At 42.9% G+C, this 27,477-nt stretch overlaps 1 protein-coding gene across 6 annotated transcripts in view; it reads left to right on the top strand.

Annotated features, from left to right (window-relative positions):
* MARCHF10 (membrane associated ring-CH-type finger 10) overlaps positions 1–27,477 on the top strand; it is a 180,580-nt gene that overhangs the window by 102,873 nt on the left and 50,230 nt on the right. For 5 of the 6 annotated variants that reach the window (XM_087441362.1, XM_087441363.1, XM_087441364.1 and 2 more), the window contains 2 exons: positions 279–385; positions 9,227–9,346. In XM_087441362.1, coding sequence (XP_087297488.1) covers positions 279–385; positions 9,227–9,346 — 227 coding nt within the window. The remainder of the gene's footprint in view (positions 1–278; positions 386–9,226; positions 9,347–27,477) is intronic. The other variant, XM_087441366.1, reaches the window with a different exon arrangement.

Genomic DNA, 27,477 nt, shown 5'->3' with positions numbered 1-27,477 from the left:
CAGGTGTCGGTCAGTCTATCTCACTGTGAATAACCAGGACAGGATCACTGAAGCCCGCTGATGAATGTGGCTGCATTATTTATGCCTGGAACAGGAGGGCTGTAAGGGCATCAACACCAATACAAAGAGTCCTTTCAGTCTGAAAGGAGCATCTGTGCCTTTCAAACAATGGAAATTAGATTAATAAGGGAATAAAAGCAATTATACTAAATAAATCCAAATATGGCAAAGCAACAAAGGATTATATCACAGCACATTTATTTATCTTTTATATGCAGGTCAGGGATTAAGAATCATGTTGCATGAAGCAAGAGACAGGCAGAAGTTCATCAGTGATGTTCAATATCTGCGGGACATGCAGCATAAGGAGGACTCGGAATATCAGGTAATTGCAGAAAACCGGAATTACCTTCCACCTTCACTTACAGTATTATGAGAGAATTCAGGATACAGTATCAGTACACAATAAGCAGTAATAGTTTTCTAGAATCCAAAACCCACCACTTATTACGTGTGTGACCATGGAAAGCCACTTTATCTCTCTGAGTCCCAGTTTCCTCATCTGTAAAGTGAGGATAATAATAGTACCCACTTTGTAATATTGTCATGAAAATTAAATGAGAAAACCTTTTAACAGTATTTAGCACAGAACTTGGCACACAAACCTTGTCAAAAATGACATTAGGACTTAAGTGTGATAAACAAGCTATCAAGAAAAAGACACTAAGGAGTTAACTAGGTTGCCCCACCATTTATAAAATAACATGCCCTTCCATTGTCATCCCGCCAGAAGAAAGGTGGTTAGCACCTTCTACAATAAGCTAACTATTCGTCACCCTAGTTACAGTGTTTACGTGCAAAAACAAAACAGACAGGGAGCCTGAGGGGCTATGAGGCAATTACCCAGAGCTGGCATAGGACAAACTTGCCAGACTGGGTGTGGGATTTTGGGAACAGTTAGAAAGTGTCGCTCAGCTCCCTGGCTGGAGGTCAACCCTCACCAATCGAGGAGGTGTGTCCCTAGCCTCGGCTGAGGATTGAAAAGTGCTCCTTTCCTAAGGAAAACGCAGAACTGCTGTTATCAGGTTTTTCTCCTTCTTAGCAATTTCAAATATAACCGAACCTCCCGGGTCACCAAGGAAACCAGACCTATCTCTGTAACCTGATTTCACCTTATAGCACAGCTTAGCTGTGGAGCTGGAAATGGAGTCAGCAATTTCCTCCCACAACTTGCCAACCCACCTACAAGAGTATAAAATTGAGGGAATTTCTATAAAATAAGAACGTAAACATCCGAACTGGTCACCCTGCGAGTCCGTCTACTGTTCACAAAAATGCCTCTGCCACCTGCCTCGTGTTTGGAAATTCCTGTTTGAAACTGTCTCCAGAACAGGCACATAAGATGATCAATCTTATTATTTTATGGTCTCTGCTGGAAAAGATCACACAACTGTGTGGCTTGGAGCCACTACAGTTTTCGTTTCTAATCTCAGTTGGTCTTTCAACACTGTCTTTGTAGATAACAATACTCATTAAGTGCGTACTATGTCCTGAACAAAGTCCCTTCTCCCCCAGAGTTCTTATTCTAGGATTGAGAAAGAAACAACACATACAAATAAATAAATATGTAAGATAGTTTCAGTAACTGATGAATATCATGAGGCAAATAAAACAGAGGTCTTGAGGGTGGGTTTGATGCTCCCTTACACAGGTAGGGAAGCCTCTTTGAGGAAGCAACTTTGGCTGTGGAAGTAAATGATGGGAAAGAGCTAGCCAGAGCATCCTGAGCAGAAGGAAAGCTAGTGCAAAGGCCCTGAAGTAGGAACTAACTTGGAGCATTGGAGGAAACAAAAGAAGGCCAGAGTGGCTGAAACATGTTGACTAAGGGAGAGAGTAGAACATGACGAGGTAGAAGAGGTAGGTAGGGTCAGATCACATCCAGTCTCGCAGGACGAAGCTTGGTATTAGGAGTGTATGCTCATCACAATGAAAATTATTGGGTGATATTAAGCAGGAAAGTGGTATGATCTGACTTACATTTTTAAAAGACCTCTCTGGCTACTGTGTGGGGAAAAAAGAAGGGGCCAGAGAAGCAGTGGAAACTCTAGTAAGGAAACTATGATAGAAATTTAGGAGAGAAATGATGGCAGCTTGGAACAGGGTGGTAGGAGTGGAGGTGGTGAGAAGGGGCCTGACCCAAGAAATAGAAGTAGCACAGACATCTTGCTGAGAGATGGAGGGGGGAATGAGGGAAAGAAGGGAATGAAGGATGACTCATTTTAACATGTTTACTTGTCCATCAGCTCCCTCTGTCATCATCACTATTTTAAACTTTTCTTTTTTCAAACCTCCAATCCCCATACTTTCAACAAAGAACTTTTCTTCCTGTTTTACACACACATGAAAAGAAACAAAGAACCCAAGGCCATCAGGAGGGAAGCCACATAACTTCTCCCCTTCCATTCCAGGCTACACACCCCATGTAGCCCTCAAGTCTCGGGGATGAAGTGACACTGTCCCTGCTAGTGCCCGGCCTGAGATCTTGGTCCATGCCCCTCTGTCTCCAGGCCCTCTCTATCCGTGGACTTCCCATCTGTATCTTTGAAATTTCCCTTCTTCTCTTTGGCTCAGCCTACAGACATGCTCAAGTCTCTCCTATACTAAGAACAAAATCCAGCCTAAACTAAGAACAAAAGAACAAAGCTGTCTGTGGACCACGTGTCCTTTTCTAGCCGCAGCCCTGGCACTTTGCAGTCTCCAGATGTCCCCAAACAGTCAGCAACATTTCTATCTCCACTTCCTCCCCTCTCATTCACTCCCTAACCCAATGCAGCCTGGCTGCCACCTCAACTCCCCGAAACTGTTTTCACTAAGACCAGTGGCCAAATTCAGTGGACACCTTCTTAGTCTTTGTTTTCAAAGCTTTATCTATATTTGACACTATTACTGCTTTCTTCTTGAAACATTATTCCTTTGGCTTTCTGACATCACACTCTCCTGATTTTCCTTCTGTTTCTCTCACATTCTTCTCCCTCCCCTCAAATGTTAATTCCCCTAGGTTTCGATCCTCAGTTTTCTTCTAATTCATAAGGTTTCTGTGACCGATCTCATCCCCTCCTGTGGTGTTAACCACCACTCATATACTAATGACTTGTAATCCTGCATCTTCCCAAGGTGTCAGAATCACACGCACACCTGCGTGCTGGACATTTCCATCTGGATGTCTCACAGGCACCTCAGATTCAGCACGTCCACGATTGCGCTCCACAAGTCCATCCACCTGCCACCCTCCTCTCTATGCCCTCTCTGATGATAGTGACCTAAGCCTTCCCTGACTCCTTTCTCTCCCTCACCAGCCACATCCCACCAGCTACCAAGTCCTGCCGAGTATACCTAAAAGCTCGTGATCTTGTGCCTTCCTTTGTATCCTCTTGCCACCACTCTAGTTCCAATCTCCATAGTTTCCCTCCAAGACTATTACAATATCCTATAACCAGTCTTCTTGCCTCCAGTCTTACTATCTTTCAGATTGCTTTCTTGAAATCTATCTAAAATGTGAATTTGACTATGCCGTTGGAATACATGAAACCCTTCAGTTGTTTCCCCTCATTTAAAGGCAGGTCCCAGACCCAAGAACCACAGCAAATCCAGCCTAAACCTCAACCACTTCTCTAATCTCTTCTTCCCCTTTCTTTACTCTCTTGACAAGGGTGGTGAAGACCATAGTTTTAATTTAGAACTAAAGGGAACCTCTGTACTCCCATAGCACTCTTTTAAAAAAAACAGCTTTATTGAGGTATAATTTACATATCATAAAATTCACCTGTTCTAAGTGTATAATTTAATGACTTTCAGTAAATTTACCAAATTTGCAGCCATCACCATCATCCAGTTTTAGAACATTTCCGTCACTCCAATACCAGCGCATCCTTTTCATACCTGTTTCATATAGCTTATGAAATTGTATCAAAATTGTCTTTTGTGTGACTTCCTCAAACTGGACCACAGCTGCTTAAGGGCAGGGTGGAGTCTTGCTCTTCTCTGTTGAACTGAACACCTTGTCATTGATGAAAGCCAGCATTACCTAACTTGACCACCACCTCTGTTTATCAGACTTAGATCCAGCTGACTTGTACCTATTCCTAAAAGTCAAACCCACCCTCACTGAGCATTTTCTTTTTTTATAATTTTATTTATTTATTTATTTTTATTCCCCCAAAGCCCCAGTAGATAGTTGTATGTCATAGTTGCACATCCTTCTAGTTGCTGTATGTGGGACGCGACCTCAGCATGGCCGGAGAAGCAGTGCGTCTGTGCGCACCCAGGATCCGAACCCGGGCCGCCAGCAGCAGAGCGCGCGCACTTAACCACTAAGCCACGGGGCTGGCCCTCACTGAGCATTTTCAAAAGCACTCATCACAAGGACTGCAAAAAACAAATCTGGTTGTCTTTAATATGTTCTGAGTATTGTTGAATTAAGTATATAGCAACCCACAGAAACTACTTTGAAGGGAACAGTGATATGAGTTAGTTATATTATTTAATCTATCCCTTGCCTTGTTCTGGAAACGATTTAAAGTAGGGGTTTAAGAATGAATTGCATAACTTTAATGATCCCACAATAACTTAGTCCATATATGACCTATATATGTATATGTATATTTAGATACTTTACTAGGTAGACTTTCCTTTGGGTGGACATTGAAACCTGGGTCGTCGATGAGCTTGGCCAGTTACTTATAGAAATCCCAGCTTTTGCTCAGTGCAGTACCTGCTTGGACACTAGGGATTTCCCATTTCAGGGTGTACAAACAGTGTAAAACCTAATAACTAGATATGACTCCCAAATCATATACGTTTGCCACATATGCCTTCCTGTGCTTGACTCACCTTTAATGGACTGGCTCAAATTGAAGCCCTTAGAAACCTCCTGTATACACTATCCTGCTGCATCCTAAAATATGCTAAGTGTTGGTGTGCACCAAATTAGCAGGGCTTTTACAGGTCTGTGTGCTAGCAGCAGGAGAGGAAGGTTAAAGCCCCCTGAGTTATTTTGATGCTACTCCTTTCAGTGGTTGGGTGGGACCCTTTTGAGGAAACAAGAGGAAATAAACACCTATTTGGCATATTACATGCTATTTCAGAATCTGGTAACTAGTACATAATTACATGCCATCTCAGAATTTGGCTCTGTTTCTTCAAGGGTGTTCATGCTGCATAGCTTTTTTCCCCTTCTTTTGGTCAAATGTGTTTATGTAACATGAGGCAGAATTTAGCCATTAATGTCCACTGGAAAGCTGGAAAGAAAGATTACACTTGGAATTTCAGGATGATTTTCCATAATCTATCAAATGGGTTTCATTTCATGTCACTTATTCATCCTGACTCTTTCAAGTGCAGATCAAACAGCTGAACGTGTCCACATAAAACTTATTCAAGGACATGATAGATGACTTTACCAGGTGGCAAGGGTTCGGGAACCATCCACTCAGGGGGTTGAGGGAATGGAGATAATTCAAGTTCCCTTCCCATGGATTCACCTCTGAGGAATGTGTTTCTCTACTCTTCACAGCTAACACAGGAAAATAAATTCACTTGAGGTGAATATCATGTCAAACTGTTTTACACCTTTGATTTCTTAACCTCTCAAAACTAATGAACTTTAATAATGTCACTGATGATAATTAAAGCCCCAAACTCTGGGTTATGTGTGTTAGGTCATAAGAACAACAACAAAAACCGAACCAATTGAAGGCAGTGGCAACTCCCACTTCTCAAAATGCTTGTGGAGTTCAAGTAACAATACCCTTGATGGAGGCCATTGTTGATTGAGATGTAGTGTTGGGTCATAGTTACAGTTTCAATGTCTTTTATACCAGAACTATTAGGCCGGGAACTGTTCCTGTGGTACATGGCTTCTTAAGGCACCAGGAGCCTGGATGATGACTAGAAGGAGGGGACTGATAAGAAATGAAAGATACTTTGGGCATCCCTGTGGATTCAGAACGCTGTAATGCCGGAGAAAAAGCAGTTTACAGAGGGACCCTGAATGACTGAGAGCACAATCTGCTCAGCTGGCTGCAGGGGGACCAGACCTCTCCTTCTGGGGCAGAAAAACAAGGGTGAACCACAGGCCTGGACAGAAAGATTCTTTCTTCTTCCACGACTGAGATCAGAGTCACATTACTTGGCAAAGGCTGACTTTAGAAATAGAAGTAAACCAAGAAATGGAATTAGAAACAACAATTAAAAGCCTAATAACAATGATGATGATGATGGTGATGGTGGTGATGCTGATGAGTACCTTTCATTGAACACTTGCCCATGGACCAGTCACTCTGCTAAGCATCTTACCAACAGTGCCTCGTACTCTCCCAACAACCTTGCAGCACAGGGACATCTCCCTCTTAAGATGAGGGAAGTCAGAATCACTGGAGTTAGTCAGCTTGCCCAAGGCCACGATGCTAGAAAGTGGCAGAGTGGGGTTTGTCCTGTTTACCAGTATTGAGTTGCAGTGAGTCACAAAACCCACGTCATCCCCCACAGGCGTGTATGTACCTTCTGTGTTCTGCCCCCACGGTGGTAGCTTCTGCACAGAAGGCAGCCTGACTGCATGTGCTGCAGTCAGAGGGATGAGCGTGGGGGGGTGGGGACGTGGGGGGAGAAACACCAAAGAAGAGTGAAGGAGGAAACCCTGATTCTCCCTAGAAGGAAGCAATAAGAAGTTACCTGAAGCCTTCAATTTCAAGACCGCCCTCAGCCAGTTTTGTCACATGAACAGAAACTTATTTATAGCAATCTAGCTCCAGGCACGTGAAACTGAAGGGGAATATTTTTAGAGTCCCAGGGTGTGGGGAGCCCCTGGTGATGATGAATTACGAATCCTTCCTCCTCTCCATCCTGTGGATTTCACACTCCTCTGCCCCTGTCACTTCGGGACCCCCAAAGTAGAAACGACATCAGCATCAACAACAACAAGAACTCATTCATCTTTCCAGATAACAAGAAAACTAGCCCTTGGGGGGAGTATGGCTAGGTTCTTGCTGTTTCTAGGACTGGAAGCCTGGACTTGGCTCTGTTCTATGTTCCTTCTCCTCAGCAAAGCTATACCTTCAAGAAGATTCATGTTTGCCTTACACAGAAAGGTTGCTTGGCTGTCTCAAGATAAAAATGAGGAAGTCCCTACCTTGCCACTGGTTTGTTCCCCTGCTTCTCTATGAGAGGAGGGATAAGGAACCAGAGGGAAAAACATCTTTTTTCCAACATTGCAAACCATTCTATTCCTCCTCCCCTTTTGGTAAAGAAATATTTAAGTTGCATGCATTCTTGGAGAGAATTTTCAAGAAAGACTCAGCCCACAAGAATTCTGTTCATCCCACAAAGTCTGCCTTGGTCCTGCGTGCATTCGCTAACACCATCTCCTCCACTTCAGTCCGTCAGCATTTTCTTCCTGCGCCTTTAATACCAGCAGGTTAGTATAACACAGACATCTACCGCTTCAGGAAACACCACTCCGACCAGGGCTCCTCCCAAACAGGAGCTCCATCGGAAGTCATTGTAAAAGGAATAGAAAAAAAGAGGCCCATGTTTAGTCGAACTTCACTAAGCTCTCCAGCTGACTCTCCAAGGATTTACCTTCGTTTATTTTATTATTTGGTGTTTCCTTGTTTAACTTATTTATTATAGTTCCTGTCCAGTATTTTTTGGGTTTTCTTGTTTAAATTATGTGTTAAAACAAACACTGTCCAGTATTTATTACAATGGCTTACTGTCTATATGGTATAGTTTTTGAAAATAAGATGAACTGTGGGACAGAAAAATATATATATATATATTTTGGAGTGCTCTCCCTTTCCAAGCAAGCTGGGATGAAACTGCACTTTCTCCTGGGAATCCAGGACACCACCTGCTGCAGGTGACCACCTGGCCGCTGTGCATGAGCCCAGAGGCCAGTGCTTCACCTGCAATTCAGTTGTGAAGCACGGTATAACTGACTCTCTTCCCAAATGCAAGTGGGAAATGTTTTGTTAATATCAGGTCATTTCTATTCTTAACCTTGGAGTGTAATATTAGGCTTTCCCCATGGCGTGAAATGCTGGCAAGTCCTTCTACAGTGTAACTATTTTGGAGTATCTAAAATATCAGTTGAAACCCCCATAGCACATTATGGGGGTTTGTTCAGTCTTGGGTTTGTTCAGTCTCAGTACTGGAGGAGAATATTTTGATACTAGATTTTGTTTTAAAAAATGGACAATTATTTTTGTTGGTCATTTAATTTTTATTTTTTGCATTTGGGAATTGGTATTTCCCTCCAAAACAAAAACGCAATTCAACTAACGCTAAATGCCAGATGCTGGGGGATTCAAAAGAGAAGAGGTGGTCCTTACCCTCAGGTTCTCACTGATCAGCAGGAGAAACAGGGTCAAAAACAAAACAACTAAATGCAATAGGAAAAAATTGCATGATTCAAGCTATGTATGTGTAAAGGATCATTAATTCAGCCCAGGGAAGGATAGCAAGTCAGGGAAACTACAGTGAAGAGATGCCATGAGCCGGTTCTTAGATCATCAAAAGGCATTCCAGGCGGAAGGCACAGCATGTGCCAAAGCTGTCCTCTATGGGAATTCTTATCCTGTAACTAGGGTGTAATCCAAGGGGATAGAATGGAGTGGAGGTGAGTATGAGGGAGGAGCTAAGAGAATGAGAATGGGAAGAGCAGTTCATACAGTGCGTTAGGTACTACCTTCCTACCTAGGCAACTGTTAGGTAAATGCCTGACAAAATGCCTCTTAGTATTTATTAAAGCAGTGACTAATATTTTTGACCTGGCATTTTGGGCAAAGGGAAGAGAGAGTGATACCTGGGTGAGTGTCTTCACACTTGGTAACAGGTATTGATGAACGCTGGGAAATGTATGCCGTGTATTTCGTGTTCCTCATGATAGGAATTAAGCATCAAGTTATCAAAGCTGGTTGTGAGAGATTAATTGGGTGGTTACCAGAGCGGAAGGGGGAGGGAGGAGGGCAAAAGCGGTAATAGGGCACATGTGTACGGTGACGGAAGGTAATTAGTCTTTGGGTGGTGAACATGATGTAGTCTACACAGAAATCGAAATATAATGTACACTTGAAATTTATATAATGTTATAAACTATTGTTACCTCAATAAAAAATAAGTAAAAAGCTAGTCGTAGACCTAAGACAAAGAAATATTTTTTGTTCTCCAGGCTTTTCTGAGACGACAGGAATACAGAAGAGATCCAAATGAGAAGAAACGAGATCAATTTTGGGGGCAAGAGACAAATTTTGAGAGATCCTGGTTTTCAAGCGGGTCATCTTCCAAACAGGTACTTAGAACTTTGGGAGACATTCTCTTGCTGCCGTGTGTGTGTGTGTGTGTGTGTGTGTGTGTGTGTGTGTGACTTAGGAAAAAGCCGTCTCAAAAAGGAGATGTTGAAGAATCCTAACGGTCAGGGCAGGGAGCCGGGGTGGGGGGCAGGAGCTCTCCTCCTGGGTACCGCACCGGCCGCTCCTCTGCTGTGTGTCCTTCCCCCTTCACCCTGCTTGCGCCTCGCTCTTCTTTCCTATAGTGTAACCCATTGCATTGCCAAGTCTAGTTTTTATTTTAAATGAAGAGAGTAAAATGCAGTAATAACTGCATCAGGTAATAACTAGCAATTGTTCAAATATTTTTGTCTAGGATGATGATAACAAATAATAAGACCAATATAGTGGCAATATGATGATGAGCATGATGATAGTAATAGGTATCGTTAATTGCATGCTTACAACATTCCAGCACCATGCTGAGCACTTTATACGTATTAGCTTAAGTCTCATAAATCTATACATAGTTGCTTCATTTTACAGATGAGAAAACTGAGCCTTAGAAAAGTTAAGAAACTTTCCCTAAGATTTCTCAGCCAGTATGTGGTGGAGTAGGGATTCCATTCCAGGCATTGTGACCCCAGAGAGGGTGCTCACTGAGCTACACAATCATATTTCATGTTTAAGATCATAGCTGCGTAAGAATTTTACTTATCCTATGTCAGCACCAAATACCACAAGCTGCATTCAACACCGGTTGTTAGCATGGTGAATTGATTTAAGATGAGTAATATGCCTTTTATGAATTTCTATTTAATATTTCATGGCTGAAATACACTCTCGAGATGGACTCTCTTTTCTGTCAGTGGTGTGGATCCCTGAGATAGATCCAGGATACCTGATATCAATCAAGTTCTTGTTGGGATTTCGTCTCTAATCTAGGATATTCACACTGCGGTTATTTAATGTTCAAAAGACACCTTAAAAACATCCGTGATTGATGTTTATAGATGCAGATGTATCCCTGGGAGAGATCTCTCCTCCCTATTAAGGAACAGAAAGTCACACGAGAAAATATTTCACCTAGAGTCTGAAGGTGAAAAAGACCATCTTACAATATTGGCAGCATTGAGAACACGTCGCCCCGATCTTTTCCTGTTACTCAAGGACTAAATATAATGCCTGCTGCTGCTTAAACTCAGGGAGTGGGATTAATCCAAAAATTAAACCTAGTTTGGCCAGAACAACACATTTTTAGCATTAAGATAATTTCTCACATTTTTCACTTAGAAACAAAAATCAAGGACAGATAAAAAATGTGATGTCATTTAAATCAAAGAGTAGCATGTAGCAATCTTCCTGGATTGGAATACGGAATAGATGGGCAGGTGGCTTCTTCTGTTTGCATGCAAAGACTCATGTGCATAGTCATGGCCATTTTGTATGGCAATATTCAGGCATTTGGGATTTTCTAGGACTTGAAGTTTTCATGCTGCTCTCCATAAACTTTGGGGGACAAGCTGGGGACAGATTCCTGTAGTTTTCTTCTTCGTGCTATAAAAATTATTCATTCTTTCTTTAAATCATCATTGCAAAACACTCAGGCCACATTTTCCGAAGGAAATAGTTGTACATATAAAAGTAATTATGAAATAAAGACAAAAATGTGTGGCAAAATGCATAAAATTGGCAATTTCTATTCTAAAGTACAAGGACAGAATTTTTCGTGTTTGCACCATGTCACCCTACCTCAGTATGTTAGAGAACTCGAAACAACATTGATTACATAATCTCAATTTTTTCCAGATAATGATATCCCAAGGGTTTGGGCCTTGATTGTACAAGCACCTTCAAGGTCACATCTTCTCTATCAAGAAGAGTGACAAAATCAGAATTTTCCACAGTGAAATTCTCCTCTGCTTTGCTCTCTGTGTTACAGATATTCTTTGGGGGTTACTGGAGGGTTTACCTCTGGAAACAAAAGCACAGGAAGGGCAGGTGAGAGGAAATGTTACTGAATGTCACTCTCAACAGCCATCTGACTTGTGTGCTCATAATGCCCTCCCTCCTGGCTCAGTCCTTTGGCTTTCACTTGGTGGGAATGAAGCCAGAGATTCCATATGAGACTCAAACCAGATCCTGGAAATCTTCAACCCCTAGGACCATGGGTTGGTTTGGAGATTTCCCCTCTCAGGTTTGGACCCCTACCCAAATTTCTATGAAAATCTGGCGGTTCATCACCCTTTATAGTCTGGGCCTGCCCTGCCCTATCTCTAATCCTGAGGGAATGCAGAACGTATCAAACCTCTTTCTACAGGGTTCTCAATGCCAGGGAGGTCCTGGAGCTAGTCTCCCAGAGGAGGCTGTGAATAAAAATGCTGACAACCTCTCAAAGGAGAACACAGGCCAGACTGATTCAATTTCCAGAACTCAGTGTATTGAATGTCCCTTCAGGCACTAGAGTTACAAAAGAGCCTCAGTCGATCAGAAAGGGACAGGAGAAAGATATAGCCCAGTGAGACGGCGTAAACCCCCCTAAAGCCCTCCTCCCTAGGTGAACATTCCCCTAGTAATTTCCTTCTAAAGATTGCTATGGCTGAAAACTCTCAGGAACATTTTGGCTCAGATTTGTGAAGTCAAGTTCATTCTCTGATTGAGTGGGTAGTATGAAAGTGGATTGGTTAATCCATGGAAATTTTTCCACCGTACAGTGACTACGTGAAGCATGCCACCACTGAGCCTTGCCGCTCATATTGCAATTTCCATCACTTGTTCATTCCTTAACCCAGTCTCAGATTGTCACAATTCTGATGGGCCTGGAGCAAGTGAGGAATTTACCATCAAGTAACAGATCCAGTATCAAGTTATGGTTTCCAGACACCTGCCTAGAGGTGGGCAGATGCCCAAATGCACAGTTAACGTGGTGTCTGCTCCATCATGGCACAACTTCCTCGCTACGACCAGTGGCTTTAACCGCTGGTTAGGCAGAGGTTGTGTTAAATCTAAATCCGAGATGAAGCAATAACAATCAAGCCTGTGCTGAGATGTTCTTTAAAGTGGTACCTCCTGAATACGTTTAAGTTAATGGCGTGACACAGCAGAAAGAACACATCATCAAGGGCCAGCTCTGTCCCTCATTACAGTGTGAATTCAGGCAAACCACTCTACTTCTAAGCACTTCAGTTTCCCATCAAGGAAATACTTATTATGCTTATTGCATGGGATCACTGTGAGAACGAGTGAGACTCTTAAGTGTCATACTAACATTAGATTACATTATAAATTGCCTTGGTGTCCAACTATTCTTGCAAATGATGCTCCAACAGGTATCAGTGGAGGAGCAGTTTCTGAAGCTTCTAGAATACCTTCTTTCGCCTCAGCCCAGTCCCAGGCCGTGTTTCTAAAAGCCAACCTAACGCAGCAACTTAATTTTAGACTCTTTTCAAAGTTATGTACAATCTTCTGAACTGTTTAATCAGATTAGAATTTAACAGGGAAATAAACAGCAGCTCCACATAAACCAAAGAAGTCGGATGATTTAACAGACTAAAAAGGAAAGCAGTTTCTCAATATGAGGAGGAAACAGTGTCCTTCCTTCACAGGCTCCCCCAGGACAGCTGCTGGTCTAGAAGAGCCTGCTGTGATTGACGGGGCACCAGGATATTTCACCCTCTCAAACCTTCAGAGAAGGGACAGGAGCCCTGATTTCCCCATAGAAGGTGATGAAAATGATTAGCCCAGGACTCAGGGGGCAGCAACCTTTTATGAAGAGAGACCCTTCTCATCTTCCAAGATCCTGTATCCTTGCTGGAAGGGTCGCTGTTCCAAATACACAAACCTCAAGGACTGAGGACATGTTGTCACTGCATTTACTTCGTTGGCAAAGCAGGTGGAGATCAGCTCTCAGTTTTTCAAGAGCACCGTTTGCTCTGCTAATAGGAATAGGATTATTGCCCTTTCACCATCAGCAATCAAGCAACTAAATATTTAGATTCCTGGTCACAAGGACACAGCGTTACATTGGAAGGAGGCATAGGCAGTTAACCTGACACCAGCAGCAGCTGGCTCTGCCTCAGGCCCTGCTGGGTGGGATGTTTACATCAGTGAGATCACCTGAACCTCCCAGGAAGCAAGGTAAGCTTAAGTCTGAAGGCAGTTACCCAACATAAACATTTTAATTGTTTTGTCCATGATAATCCACACAAACTTTGAAGGTTAAAATAAAGCCTCTTCAAGTAACCTGCGGTGGCTTAAAAAGTCAAAATGTCTCTCCATACATGACAGCAGCAGAAGTCTAGAACTGTGCTGCCCAATGCAGTGGCCACTAGCCATGTGGGGCAATTTAACTTTAAATTTGAATTAATTAAAATAAAATTTAAAATTCAGTTCCTTAGGCTCACTAGCCACGTTTCACATGCTCAGTAGCCACATGTGGTCCATGGCTGCCACATTGGGCCGTGCAGATACAAAACATTTCCATCATTGCAGAAGGTTCTATAGGACAGCACTGCTCCAGACTGTGGTCAAATCCAAAACACAAAACAAGACAAGACCCTGGGGGCCAGGAAGGGGTTTTGTTTCCCAGAAACTGGTCCTGCACAATCCACAATACTGTGCTTTGCATACTGTAGCTCCTTGCAAATGTTAGCTCTCTGATGATGATTCAGCTGTCCATGAAGGCTGGCTCCATTTGCATTTTGTGTTTTTCTACGACCTCGGTATATTTGCATGACTCCTTTCATTACCTATTTACTCAGCCTATCCTGCCTGTGAAACCTTCAGCTTCTTCTCTTTCAAACGGCTCTTGGGGAGTTGTTCTCCCATTAATCTGTCAGTGTCAACCTACCAACACCCTTAACAGTGTCATGAAAGCAGCCACAGCTTAGCACATGGCATATGCATTCCGTGAGTCACACTTTTAATTTTCTCTAACTTCTACTTATCCATTGTCGGATTCCTTATGGGTTGGGCCTCCCGTCTTTCTGGCCCCAGGCCTGTGTGTGCGGATGAGGCAGGTCACACATGCACACACCGGTTCTAACTGCCAGAGGGCCCCACCCTGGGAGGCTGTGAGTCATCTCTAACACCTGGTGTGGTGTTTGTCACAGCCGCCCTCTTGACTCGGATTCTGCACCCTCGAGGTGCACCTGAGTAATAACGCAGCTCTGCACACGGCATCTCAAGCCTGAAATGTCATGGAGAGGGAATGTGCAGCCCACGATTTGACGATTGTGGATCTGTGGGAATTTTCATTTGTTTTCCATTTTAGCTGTTGATCTGTTTACCACGGCATGTCCCACAAGCCCCTCAGACTCACGACGCTGAATGCATTGTCTGCTCCCCTCAAATTGGTTCCTCCACTGAATTTATTTCTCCACAAGCCAGAATTCTGGAAATTATCTTAGACTCCTCCTCCTCCTCCTTCTGCTCCTCCTCACGATTCACAGCAATCAGACCCCAAAGCCGGACTGGCTTGGCTCCTCTCTCTTGAACCTGTCCACTAGCACCTCCCTTTGCAGGGCCCTCGCTTTTCTGCCTGGATTATGGTAGGAGTCATTTCCCCAGTGGTTCTGCCTTCGCCTCACCCATTCCAGCCAGTCTTCCAGGCTGCAGTAAGAGTGATCCCTCTAGAAGCAAATTGGATCATGTCACTCCTCTCTTAAAAATTCTTTAGTGCTTCTCCCTTGTCTTTGGGATCAGGTTCAAATCTCTTAGCATGGTACTCAAAGCCCTTGATGGCCTGACCCTCAACTCTGAGGACACCTCCTCTGGGAAGAGTTTCCAGTCTCTTGGGGGTCAGGTGACTTTGCTCTTGTCTCTCCTTTGTATTCCCATAACAGCCTCTGGGCTCAAGTCAGCCGGGGTCCATCTTCCTGTCTGCCTCCTCCCTTAGGCTGGAGCTACTCAAGAGCAGGTGTGTTTATGGTTGTATTTCCAATGTCCACCACATAGTAGGAGCTCAGTGAATATTTTGGGAACATGCACATGTTGAAGTCGTAGCGATATAGCCATAACAGCCAGAATAGGAATCCTCACCCTGAGTGAGAGAAGAAAGCATATGCTGTTACTCAGCGTGGTGAATGCTCCCTGACCTGGCTTGAAATTGTTGAGAGACGAGTAGTTTGGTGAGGCTGCCAATGTGCAAAGGCCAGTTTGGGCTTGAAGATTAGTCAGTTACAATCAACCCTTTAGAAACCTCAGCACTGGTGGTGATCAGAGTAACCAGCTAAAGAGAGTGTTCTTTTCTTGGCATACCACTCTGCAAAGGAACAGATGGCTTCTTTAAAGCTCTGGGTAAGTTCCTTTTGTCACAAGTAGGCAAGAACACAAAGACGTAAGAACAGTTGAGTTGGAGCTTTCCGTGGACAAAGGAAAGTCAGAACAGCCCGAAGCTGACCCAGGATTCACTTGTACTTTGTTACAGAGGTCCTCTTGTGGTTGAATGTTCTGCCAGATAACTCACCAGACTGAACTGGATCTCTCTTTTGTGATTAGATTATAGATTGATTGGAACTCTGGTGTGCATGCCACTCTGGGCAAACCAAGTTGCTGGAGGGCCTTCAACAGCATTAGTGGAGCAAACGAATAACAACTGTATCTTGGGCAAAGCCAGCAATGCTTCATTTCTCCTTCATTTCTGTGCTTTGTCTAAATTCCACTAGGTAATTTTAAAATAGGGCATGGCAGTAAAATGGGGCAACTGTCAGTTTAAATTGCAGCTGCTTCCAGAATGTTGTCCTGCCTTTTTCAACAGATAAGCAAGACAGCCTAGAGTCAATCCTTCCACCAGGGGGATTCTGCCATGCGGCTGCGTGATACAAACACCAATTGTTACCCCGGCTCAATGAAATTGTCGGTGCTGAGAATTGGTGGCCTCTGACCCAAAGAGTTCCCTGTGTTAACTGGACTCAGTAGCTCAGAAATTGCATGAGAGAAGATTATTAAAGTGGCTTTTCCCCATTTTATGTAGTGCTATGTATTTCAGTTTACTACATTTTATTAAAATTCTCTACTTTAAAAAAAATGGTTCTAATTAATTCTAAAACAAACAAAAAAAAGTTAAAACCCAATTAAAATTCAGATATCAAATTTTTTTCAGTTGCAAGATATTATTCAGGTGCATACCTACATTAAACATAATTTATAACGTACAACATTTCATCCCAAAACCTTCTTTTCTTTTGTTTTTATTTTGCCTTATTCATAAACCTCTTGTGTCCAAGACACTGTGTTAGGTGCTATGGGGATATAGTAGTGAATAAACTGTGCCCCCGCCCTCGGGTAGTTCACAGTGCTGGTGAAATAAGATGTTATGTGAATAAGATATCATCTTACACCCATTAGAATTGCTATAATCACCAAAACAAAAAACGACAAATGCTGGAGAGGCTGTGGAGAAACGGGAACCCTAATCCACTGCTGGTGGGAATGCAAACTGGGGCAGCCTCTATGGAAAACAGTATGGAGATTCCTCAAAAAATTAAAAATAGAGATACCTTATGATCCAGCTATCCCACTACTGGGTATCTACCCAGCAAACCTGAACTCAACAATCCAAAGAGGCTTATGCACCCTTATGTTTATTGCAACATTATTCACTATAGCCAAGATGTGGAAGCAATGCAAGTGTCCCTCAGCTGATGAATGGATAAAGAAGATGTGGTATATATATACAATGGAATACTACTCAGCCATAAAAAAGACAAAATCGTCCCATTTGCAACAACGTGGATGGACCTGGAGGGTATTATGTTAAGCGAAGTCAGTCAGAAAGAGAAAGACAAACACCGCTTGATTTCACTCATAAGTGGAAGATAAACTAACACACAGACAGAAAGAACTGTTTGGTGGTTACCAGGGGCAAGGGGGATGGGAGGTGAGCACAAGGGGTGAAGGGATGCATTTATATGGTGACTGACAAACAATAATGTACAAAAAAAATTTCACAATAAAGAAAAAAAAATGTTATGTGAATGCCTACAGTGCAAGACCATATCAGATGAGTGTAATAAGAAGGCAAGGGGAGGGCCGGCCCCATGGCTTAGCGGTTAAGTGCATGCACTCCGCGGCTGGCCGCCCAGGTTCGGATCCCAGGCGCGCACCGATGCACCGCTTCTCCGGCCATGCTGAGGCTGCGTCCCACATACAGCAACTAGAAGGATGTGCAGCTATGACATACAACTATCTGCTGGGGCTTTGGGGGAAAAATAAATAAATAAAAATTAAAAAAAAAAAAAGAAGAAGGCAAGGGGAAACCTGGGAAAGCTTCATAGAGGATGCAGATTTTCAGCTGGATCTTAAGGCATGGGCAGAATTTGAGGAGCTGGAAGTGGGGGTGCGGAGCTGAGGTAGGGCAGATATTACAGGTGGAAGAAAGAGCCCCGGGGCTGGCCCTGTGGCACAAGCGGTTAAGTGTGTGCGCTCCACTGCGGTAGCCCAGGGTTCGCCGGTTCGGATCCCGGGCACGCACCGATGCACTGCTTGGCAAGCCATGCTGTGGTGGCATCCCATATCAAGTGGAGGAAGATGGGCATGGATGTTAGCCCAGGGCCAGTCTTCCTCATCAAAAAAAGAGGAGGATTGGCAGATGTTAGCACAGGGCTGATCTCCTCACAAAAAAAAAAAAAAAAAGAAAGAGCCTAAGTCAAGGAGAGATGGGCACCTTTGGGAAAGGGTGAGCAGTCCAGTCTCCTTGCAGCACAGGAAATGTGCATCAGACCTCTTTTCAGAGTTCCCCTCCCTAGGAGGCACTGTTCATCTCTCTCCTGCACCCCTTCCTCAGGATCAGGAGGCGGGGGATGCCCTTCATGTTTCCCGATGCTGCTCCCAGACCACTGCTCCCCAGGCTCTGTTGGAGACACTGGTCCACTGAGACTTGTGCTATTTTACTACACCATCTCCTCGCCCTCATCATCCCCATCAGTCTGCTGGCCACTCTCCCTTATTCAGTGAAGACTAGCAGTAGCTTGGTCTCTGTCCACTCCATCTCCTGATCTCCTGCTACAATCCCAGATGACTTCAGCATCCACCTGGATAATCCAGCCACACCTTGGCTTCTCAGTTCCTGATGCATTTTAAGTGTCCCCCTCTATTCCACTCTACCACTCCCCACAGCAGCATATCCTAGACTGTGTAATCAACCAAAAGGACTCCATCTCCAAAATCTACTGATCCTCATCAGCCTTCCACCTCTCCTGTTCAGCCACCTCTATGACGACATTTTTTCCTCCTCTTGGGAACCTCTGGTCCATTGGTTCCTGTCTCTTTGCCCTCTCATTGCCCCTCTGTACTGACTTTTCCCTTCCTAAGCAGCCTAGGTTCTGTGTTTGATCCTCTTAATAATTCCCTTGCCCTTAGTCTTTTTTTCACACCTGTCTGGCAAAATCTCACCCATCCATGGTCTCTGGACTCACAACCCAGGCCACTGGCTACTTAGGGAGAAAAATTTGAAAAATGGTTCCACTGAAATGTCACAGCCACCAACCTCCTGGAACTCCTCAATACTGCCCAGTTGCTCTGGTCAACTCTCTCTTCCACTTCAAACCTTCTTCCCTTTCCCCAATCTTCAATCCTTCCTCTCTTCCACCCTACACCGTAGGGTCCACAAATGGAAGCTTCCTCAGCTCATTGCTGCCCGACCCAGCCACCTCCTTCCTTCTGCACCACCCTTCCCTCATTCCCACCTCTCTCCACCTGTGCTCAGGATCCCCCTCTCGCCCTCCTCAAGACCCTTCCTCCATCCATCATCCCTTCCCTGCCTGCGTCTCCGACTCTGTACCAGAGCCTTCCCATCAGCATTTAGTCATGATCTAAGGTCTCCTACCAAAAAAAAAAACAAACCCAGAACAGCCCTTCCTTGATCCCACATCCCTTCTACTTATTTCTTCTCCTTCACAGCCCAAGTTCTCCAAAGAATTATTTACACTGACTGACTCCATCTCCCCACCTCCTACTCACTCCTCAACCCACTCCAATCTGGCTTCCACACTTGTCATTCCACAGAAATGGCTCTTCGTCAGATGACATCCGCGTATCTGAACGCAGCGGGTCTCTTCCGGTCCTCCCCGCATTTGACCTTTCGGCAGCTGTGACTGTCCGGCCACTCGATCCTCCTCGAAACACTGCGTCCCTGAGCTTCTGCAAAGCCACATTCTTCTTCTGGTTTCCTTCGTTGTCTCTGAGGCAGCTCCTCATTCTCCACTTCTCATCCTCCTCCGCTCAGGCTCTGAGTCCTGGAATTCCTCGAGGCTTGGCTCTCTTCTCACTCTACACTTGGGAGTTTTATCCTATTTTTGTATCACAGACCTCTTAGGCGGTATGGTGAACTCTCTAGATCCTCTTCTCAGAATAATATTTTCAAATGCACGAAATGACACATAGGATTTCAAAGGAAACCACTTTTATTGAATTAGTCGTCAAAATATTTTTAGAAATCTGATTCGGTAATATATGTGCTTCTTTATTAACACATTAAATAACAAGTGATGGGTGTAAAGGGTATTTTGAGAGATCTGCAACAAATTTAATGAAATGTGAAAATATCTGTGACTGCTATTGGTGACAAAATCACAGGTACTTCTAATACTCCTGTGGTTTGTTGCCTGCCTTTGTAAATGAAAGATTTGCTTAGGTTTCAGTTAGAGGTTAGTGGAAATAAAGATGTAACGTTTTTCCCATCCAAGTTCAGGACCCACCCCCCAAAAGCCCTGCTCTATACGTTCTCCTTAGGTTATCTCATCAAGATTTTAACTGCCAAAGTCAAGATGTTATTTGCCAATGACTCCCTACGATCTATATTTCCAACCCAAATCGCACTTTTGATCTCCAGGTCTGAATATCCAGCTGTTTACTCAGTTTCTCTACTGGAATGTCTCAAAGACACCTCATACTCAGCAGGCCTGATGCTCAAGTTCCCAGTCTGGCCCTTCAGTCTTCCTTTTGTTTGGTATCATCAGAATCAGACACTTTCTCTCCTCCCTACCCTCATATTCAATTCATTGCCAAGTCCTATCGATTTTGCTTCTCCAATGTCTGTTTAATCCATCTCTGTGTTGTTCTCTGCTGTTACCTAGTTAAGTTACTGCACAGGCCTCCTAACAAGTCTTCACACTTCCACTCCTGCCCCCAAATCCCTCTTTTGGTACCACAGGTGGAGTGATACTGACAAGTGGGTCAGTTACTTTACTTGCCTGCTTAAACCCCTTCTGTGCCTTTCTGTGACTTTTAGAATGGGGACCAAAGTCCATCATGTAGCCAACAAGGCTCTGCAGGATCAGGCCCTCCGTACTGCCCCACGCTTCATCAATGCTGGCTTTGGGTCCTCTTATATGCCAGGCCACCTCCTGCTAAGAGTCTTTGCACATGCTGTTCCCTCTTCTTCCAACACTCAACCCGCCTTCCCAAATGCCTCAGATCTCAGCTCAGGTCACTTCCTCAGAGATGTATTCCCCAACTTCCCTCTCTTACAACTAGATCCATATATTTCCTTTTTAAAAAATTTATGACTTGCAATTTGACATTTATTTAATAATTATTTGATTAAATGATCTACCTCCCTGCCGAGGCTGTAGTCTCTGTAGGGGCGAAGTCTTTGTTTCACTCATCCTATATCCCAACATATGTAGTTACATTGCCTTTTCCAGGGAGGTTCCCTGCTAGTTCACTTTATGCTCATCCTAAAGCACCAAGTGTAAGAAAAGAGGTATCTTTTTTTTTTTTTTTTGTGAGGAAGATCAGCCCTGAGCTAACATCTGCCAATCCTCCTTTTTTTTTTACTAAGGAAGACTGGCCCTGGGCTAACATCCGTGCCCATCTTCCTCCACTTTATATGGGACACCGCCAGAGCATGGCTTGCCAAGCAGTGCGTCAGTGCGCGCCTGCGATCCGAACCGGCTAACCCCGGGCCTCCGCAGCGGAGCGCGCGCACTTAACCTCCTGCACCACCGGGCGCCCCCGAAACGTATCTTTTAAAATTTATCTTACATTGACGTTGCTGTATTGATCATTGATCTCTCATTGTTACCAAGTGATATCATGAAGGGAACGATTTTTTAATCTAATGACGTTTATTTTGTTAATAACTGCGTTCCCACAAAGTACCTAGTTTATCCTGGCAGCCCTGCAACGTCTATATGTCTAGATCTGTATTTCTGCTCCATCTCCCCCCAGTATTTCACTCTGAGAGCTTCAAAACACATAGAAAAGTTGACAGAATTGTGCAGTGAATATCCATATACCCACCACCAAGATTCTACGATTGTTGACATTTTGCTCTATTTGCTTTATCTCTTATCTATCCATCTATCCATCCATTGATCCATTTTGTGTTTTGGTGGATTTCAAAGCGAGGTGTAGACATCAGTACTCTGCTCCTCTGAAAACTTCAGCGTGTACATCATCAACTAGACTTGAATATTTGTTTATGGTTTTTGTGGTTTTGATTGTTCATATTTTTTTCCATTTTTTGTTTTACAGGTAAAAATTATCTGCAGTGAATTGTACAGATTTTAAAAGTAATATTTAAAGAGTTTTGACAAATGCGTGTAACCATGTAACCCAAACTCCTATCAAGTTTCCATCACCCCATGAAGTTCCCTCATGCCCCTTCCTGGTCAGTTCCTGCCCCTGTCCCTCTCAAAGGCAACCACTATTCTGAGTGTTTTCACCATAAATTAGTTTTGCCTTTTCTTGTTACATTTTTATAAACTGTTTTGAGTTCAACTTTTAAGTCATCTCAGACCCTTTTTAGAAATATGTGGAATATACATTCTAAATAGATGAGATAAATAAGTGAACCTGTATAATAATTAAATTAAAATTACATACAAGTTACAAATTAAAATTATAATCTTCTCCCAAAATGCCAAAGACTTTTTAAAAAAGATAATAGTTGGCAAAGTTATGTAGAAACTGGCATTCTCATATACATTTGGAAACGTAGATTGGTACTATATTTCTGGAGGACAATCTGGGACCAAAAATTTAAAATCTTTGTGATGCTTTTAATCTACTAATATAAATTCCCACTTTGGGGAACTCAAAGAGATAATTAAAGATGTGCGTGAATACATAAGAATATTCATCATAGCACTATTTATCATAGCAAAAAGTTGGAAGCAACATACATGACCAACAGAAAGAATTATGATAAATCCATACAATGAGGAATATATTCTAAAGACAAAGAGAAGTGCGAAGAAAGAATAAACTTTACTTAGTGGGTTTATTCTTGGAGTAATATTTGTGTTATAATTCTGAAATTATTTCATGTTTATTGCAGAATAATAAATATATTAATATAATTAAGGCGTAAAGATTTTGTATATAAGAGAAAAAAGATACAAATATAAGATAAAAGGAAGGAAAAACCCTATGTAGTGTTAAATTTTAATTAGAAATATTGCTGTGAACTCGTGATTTTTTAATGACATATTTCTAATTAATTCCATTGAAAAGAGTTAAGAACCATGTCGCTCCAGTAGCAATGAACACACCTATCATGCAGATGTTGATTCTAAATACCATTCTCAACTAAAAGGAACAGAACTTCTTGGAAAAACAGCTGATTCCAGGTCTGAATTGATAAAGTGCATGGTGAAGCTATGATATTTTCTTGTACCAGAAAGCAAAGAAGTGTTCAAAGACCCAGTCAAGAGCCAGCTTAAATTGACTCCCACTCACCATTTTTGGTACAATTGAGCATTAAAAAATGTGATGAGATAATTGAATAAAATATATCCTTGAGAACACAATGCTAAATAAATAAATAAATAAAAGAGAGAGAATGGGGGGAAGGAAAGTTCTTTAGAGAGGAGTGGTAGCTAACAATTGTAGAAGAAATGCTAGAGTTAGAAAAATCATCATTTTGGTACCCCAGTATAATTATCAACTTAGGCAAAGCACATCAAAAGATAACTAAAATAATTTGGTAAAATATTGTTTATGAATAAGTTATTCAGTGTCAAAGAATCATCCCATAGATTACCTACTAATTACAAAGGGAGGAAATGTACCTATACAATGGAGAGGTCTGGCAGTCACCACCTTCCCCTAAAGAGCAAACAGTGCTGTTAGGCACTGGTGTGATGTTATAAGGAAGGACACCACATCATTTATAGAATATTCATACCAAAAATGATGAACCTGAATTTTATTATGAGCAAACAATCAAATTCAGAACATAAGAACTTCTATGAGGCTGGGACTCTTCAAAACAGTAAAAATCATGAAAAAGCAAAAAGGGCAGAAAACTAAAGAGACATTATAACTGCATGTGGGCCTGCCCTGTGGCTCAGCAGTCAAGTGCGCGTGCTCTCCTTCTGCTGGCCCAGGGTTCGCGGGTTCGGATCCTGGGCAAGGACCGACGCATCGCTTGTCAAGCCATGCTGTGGCGGTGTCCCATATAAAGTAGAGGAAGATGGGTGCAGATATTAGCCCAGGGCCGATCTTCCTCAGCAAAAAGAGGAGGATTGGCAACAGATGTTAGCTCAGGGCTAATCTTCCTCACACACACACACACACACACAAAATAACTGCATGCAATGCATGTATCTTGATTGGATCACAGATCAAAACAAACAGCTAAAAAGGTATTTTGGGGCCAACTTGGTTTGAATATACTCTACTATATATATAATATATATTAGCTAATGTTATGGAACTATTAAATTTTCTTAGGTGGGTTAATGGTGGTGTGGCTTTGTAGGAGAATGTCTATTTTGATAGGAGTTGCATGGTGAAGTATTTAGGTGAAGTATCATGAAGTCTAGTCACTTTGAAATTGTTCAGAAAAAGGATATACATATATAGAGAGAAAGCAAATTGGCAGGTAAAGGGTAATGAGTGTTGTCTGTACTATTCTGTCAGTTTTTCTGTAGAGCTGAAATTTTTCAAAATAGGGTTAAAAAATTGTAGAAAACTATCTATTGATGCAATGTATTGTTAATTGAAACAGTGTGTATGGTACAATTCTAGTTTTTGGTTTTTTTTTTAAAGATTTTATTTATTTATTTTTCCCGCAAAGCCCCAGTAGATAGTTGTCTGTCATAGCTGCACATCCTTCTAGTTGCTCTATGTGGGACACGGCCTCAGCATGGCCGGAGGAGCGGTGCGTCGCGCACCTGGAATCCGAACCCGGGCCGCCGGCAGCAGAGCGTGCACACTTAACCGCTAAGCCACGGGGCCGGCCCCATACAATTCTAGTTTTGTAAAAAAAATTTATACATATGCATAAACATATGTGTTAGAGTAATGTTAGCTGTCATAACAAAGGGACCAAAAATGTGATGACTCCAACAAGATGTAAGTTTACTTCTTGCACCTATGATGGACCAGGTTGGATGAACCAGATCAGCAGGCAGCTCTCCTCCACTCAGACTTGCGAGGACTCAAACCGATGATGGTTCTGTTGTCTTCAGCACGTGCCTTTCAAAGTTGTTGCCCTTCCAGCTGAGGTGCAGGGCCAGAGATTATTTCTGAAGCAGGCTGCACACCTCCCTTCTGCTCACACTCCACTGGTGAGACTTTCCTCCCGAGGCTGGACCTAGTTGCAGGGGAGGCTGAGACATTCAGTTCAAGGTGGGTGGCCACGTCCCAGCTTCAACTCTTATCACTTGAGAAGGGATTTCAGTGGAAAGCTAGTAGTCTCCATCACAGTCATTAAAAAGGAGTCTAGGGGCCGGCCCAGTGGCGCAAGCGGTTACGTGCGCGCGCTCCACTGCGGCGGCCCAGGGTTTGCCGGTTCGGATCCCAGGCGCACACCGACGCACCGCTTGTCAAGCCATGCTGTGGCAGCATCCTATATAAAGTAGAGGAAGATGGGCACAGATGTTAGCTCAGGGCCAGTCTTCCTCAGAAAAAAGAGGAGGATAGGCATCAGATGTTAGCTCAGGGCTGATCTTCCTCACAAAAAAAAAAAAAGAGTCTAAAAGAATACAGACCAAGATATTTGCAGTTTTTATTTCAAAGTTAGTGAGGTTTTGAATGTTTTAAATTTTCTTTCTTTATGCTTGTCTTTATTTTTACATTATGAATATACATTTCTTTTGTAATAAAGAATTCCGCTCTACAAAAATAAACCATTGAAACTACAAAGATGTTATTTCCCTGCAAATTTATAGGATGCTTTGTTTTCTCCCTCTGAAAGAAACATACAAGATAATCTTAAATACCACTTTAAGCATTTTTCTGTTCAGAAACCTTCAGTTGGACCCCATTCTGTATCACATTGACTCTCAATCCTTTGCTTGAATGTCAAAGCCCCTCACAATCTGACCCCACCCTGCCATCCAGCTTTATTTCTCTCCTCTTCTCCCCACACCCTCTGCTCTGGCCACTTGCCTCACTGTCTGAGAGTCAGGCCACACTTGTTGCTCTATGCATACCTCGGTTCATGTGCTGCCTCCAGCCTAAGCCAGTTCCTACTCATCCTTCAGGTTCTAGAAAACACCACCTCCTTCATGAAGCCTCCCTTGACTTCTCACCCTTTTCTGTGAGTTCCTTTGAAATTTAGAATTCCACCCAACTTATCATTTAACTACCTGTTGTTTTGCATTTTGCTAGTACAGTGTAAATCTTTTCTCTCCCATTGTAGCTTCTTGTTTTTGTATTCCTTCATAGTGCCTAGCAAGGTGTTGAAGGCATAGTACGTGCATATGATAGTTCTCAATTAATTCTCATGTTTTTTGACCTATTATTTTGAGTAGGAGGTATTTTCATGAATGATCTCCATTTGATGGCCAAGTCTTTCGTGTTCCTCAGATGTTCCTCTCAGATAAAAGGAGACTATGAATTCAAATAAAGGATGAAAGAGAAATATATTGTAGAAAACCATACCTGAAAAAACCCAACTGAGGGCAATCTCAATTTGCTACTAAACACTACACTTTAGTGCTCAAATTTTTAAAATCCAACATTTTCCTTACCCACTGTCCACCACACAGAACTCTGTCCCAGAGAACCCTATACACACTTGTCCCCAAAAGCATTAAAATGTGTGGTCACCACCCATATAAACCAGCAGTGATTTCTGCAGCACACAAGGAATTAATTTGCATTGTGAGAAATACCTAACAAGTGTCAGAAAACATGTCATGTTCGCCATTTCCGTAGCTCACAGGCCTAAGTTTCACCCAGAGGCCATTCCATGGTGGGATGGATAGTAATCAGGAAGCAAGCTCTGAAGTCCCACAGGCCTCTCCTGCAGAGAGCAGACCCAGTGGTCATCAAACATTATGAAGACTTTAATCACTGAAGCCACTGTTGCTCTCAGATGAGTGTCTCACGCTGGCTAATTCCAACTTGCTAGCATGAGAATAAGAAAACGTGGCAAGCGGGAGAGCCTTCTCTACAGAAGTTGATGGTAGAGACAGGTGTCTGTGATATTTCTGCACATGGCAGCCCAGCTGGCTCCAAAAAGCATCTTGTGGCAAAATGGAGAGCAAGGGCTTCCACTGCGAATCCTGCTCTTGCCCAGCCTCACCTGGCCACCATGTGTCAGGTGGTTAAGCAGTAGTTTGATTCAAGTAGGTGGTACCTGAGTCAAAAAAATCCAAAAAAAGTTACTGACCTCTGTTCTTTATTGTTGTTCAAGTTTACAATTCTGGTAAGCTCAAAATTGTGCTAAACGTGGGAAGGACTTTGCTGCTCTTAGAGTTTTTTCTGGGCAAGAGAAAGTTTAGCACAAATAGCGCTCTGTGTAGAACATGCTAACTTGATATTTCTTGACTACACGAACGTACCTGTCCTATCCAGAATGCTATATATACAAGCTGCTCTCAATTCCCTAAGGCAGTTTTTGTGTTTGAAGCACAATTTGAGTGTGGACTTTGGGGACAGCACTCTGAAGATACTCATTTGCACCCACAGTCCCTTGGCCACCCTTCCCATGTTACAATTTGAGTGTTGAGGTTCACTGCCTTGATCATTCTCTCTCATAATCTCATGAGAATACGTTTATTTACAACGTAGTGAACACACAGTCTTTCTCCGGCACCAGCCTGACACTACTCTTTGCCTCTTCTCTCATTCACGCTAAGTTGTGCCCTGACCTACATTATGTCATAAGATCCGCTCAGCTCAGCCTTCCATCACACGACACATGGCAAAAATGGGTTTTGTACACATCGATCAAAATTCAGTAGCACACCCTCAC

This window comes from Ceratotherium simum, chromosome 16 (assembly GCF_057802395.1).
Source record: "Ceratotherium simum simum isolate JZ-2026a chromosome 16, ASM5780239v1, whole genome shotgun sequence".
Taxonomy (NCBI): Eukaryota; Metazoa; Chordata; class Mammalia; order Perissodactyla; family Rhinocerotidae; genus Ceratotherium; species Ceratotherium simum.
This window is presented reverse-complemented; position numbering and strand designations above follow the sequence as displayed.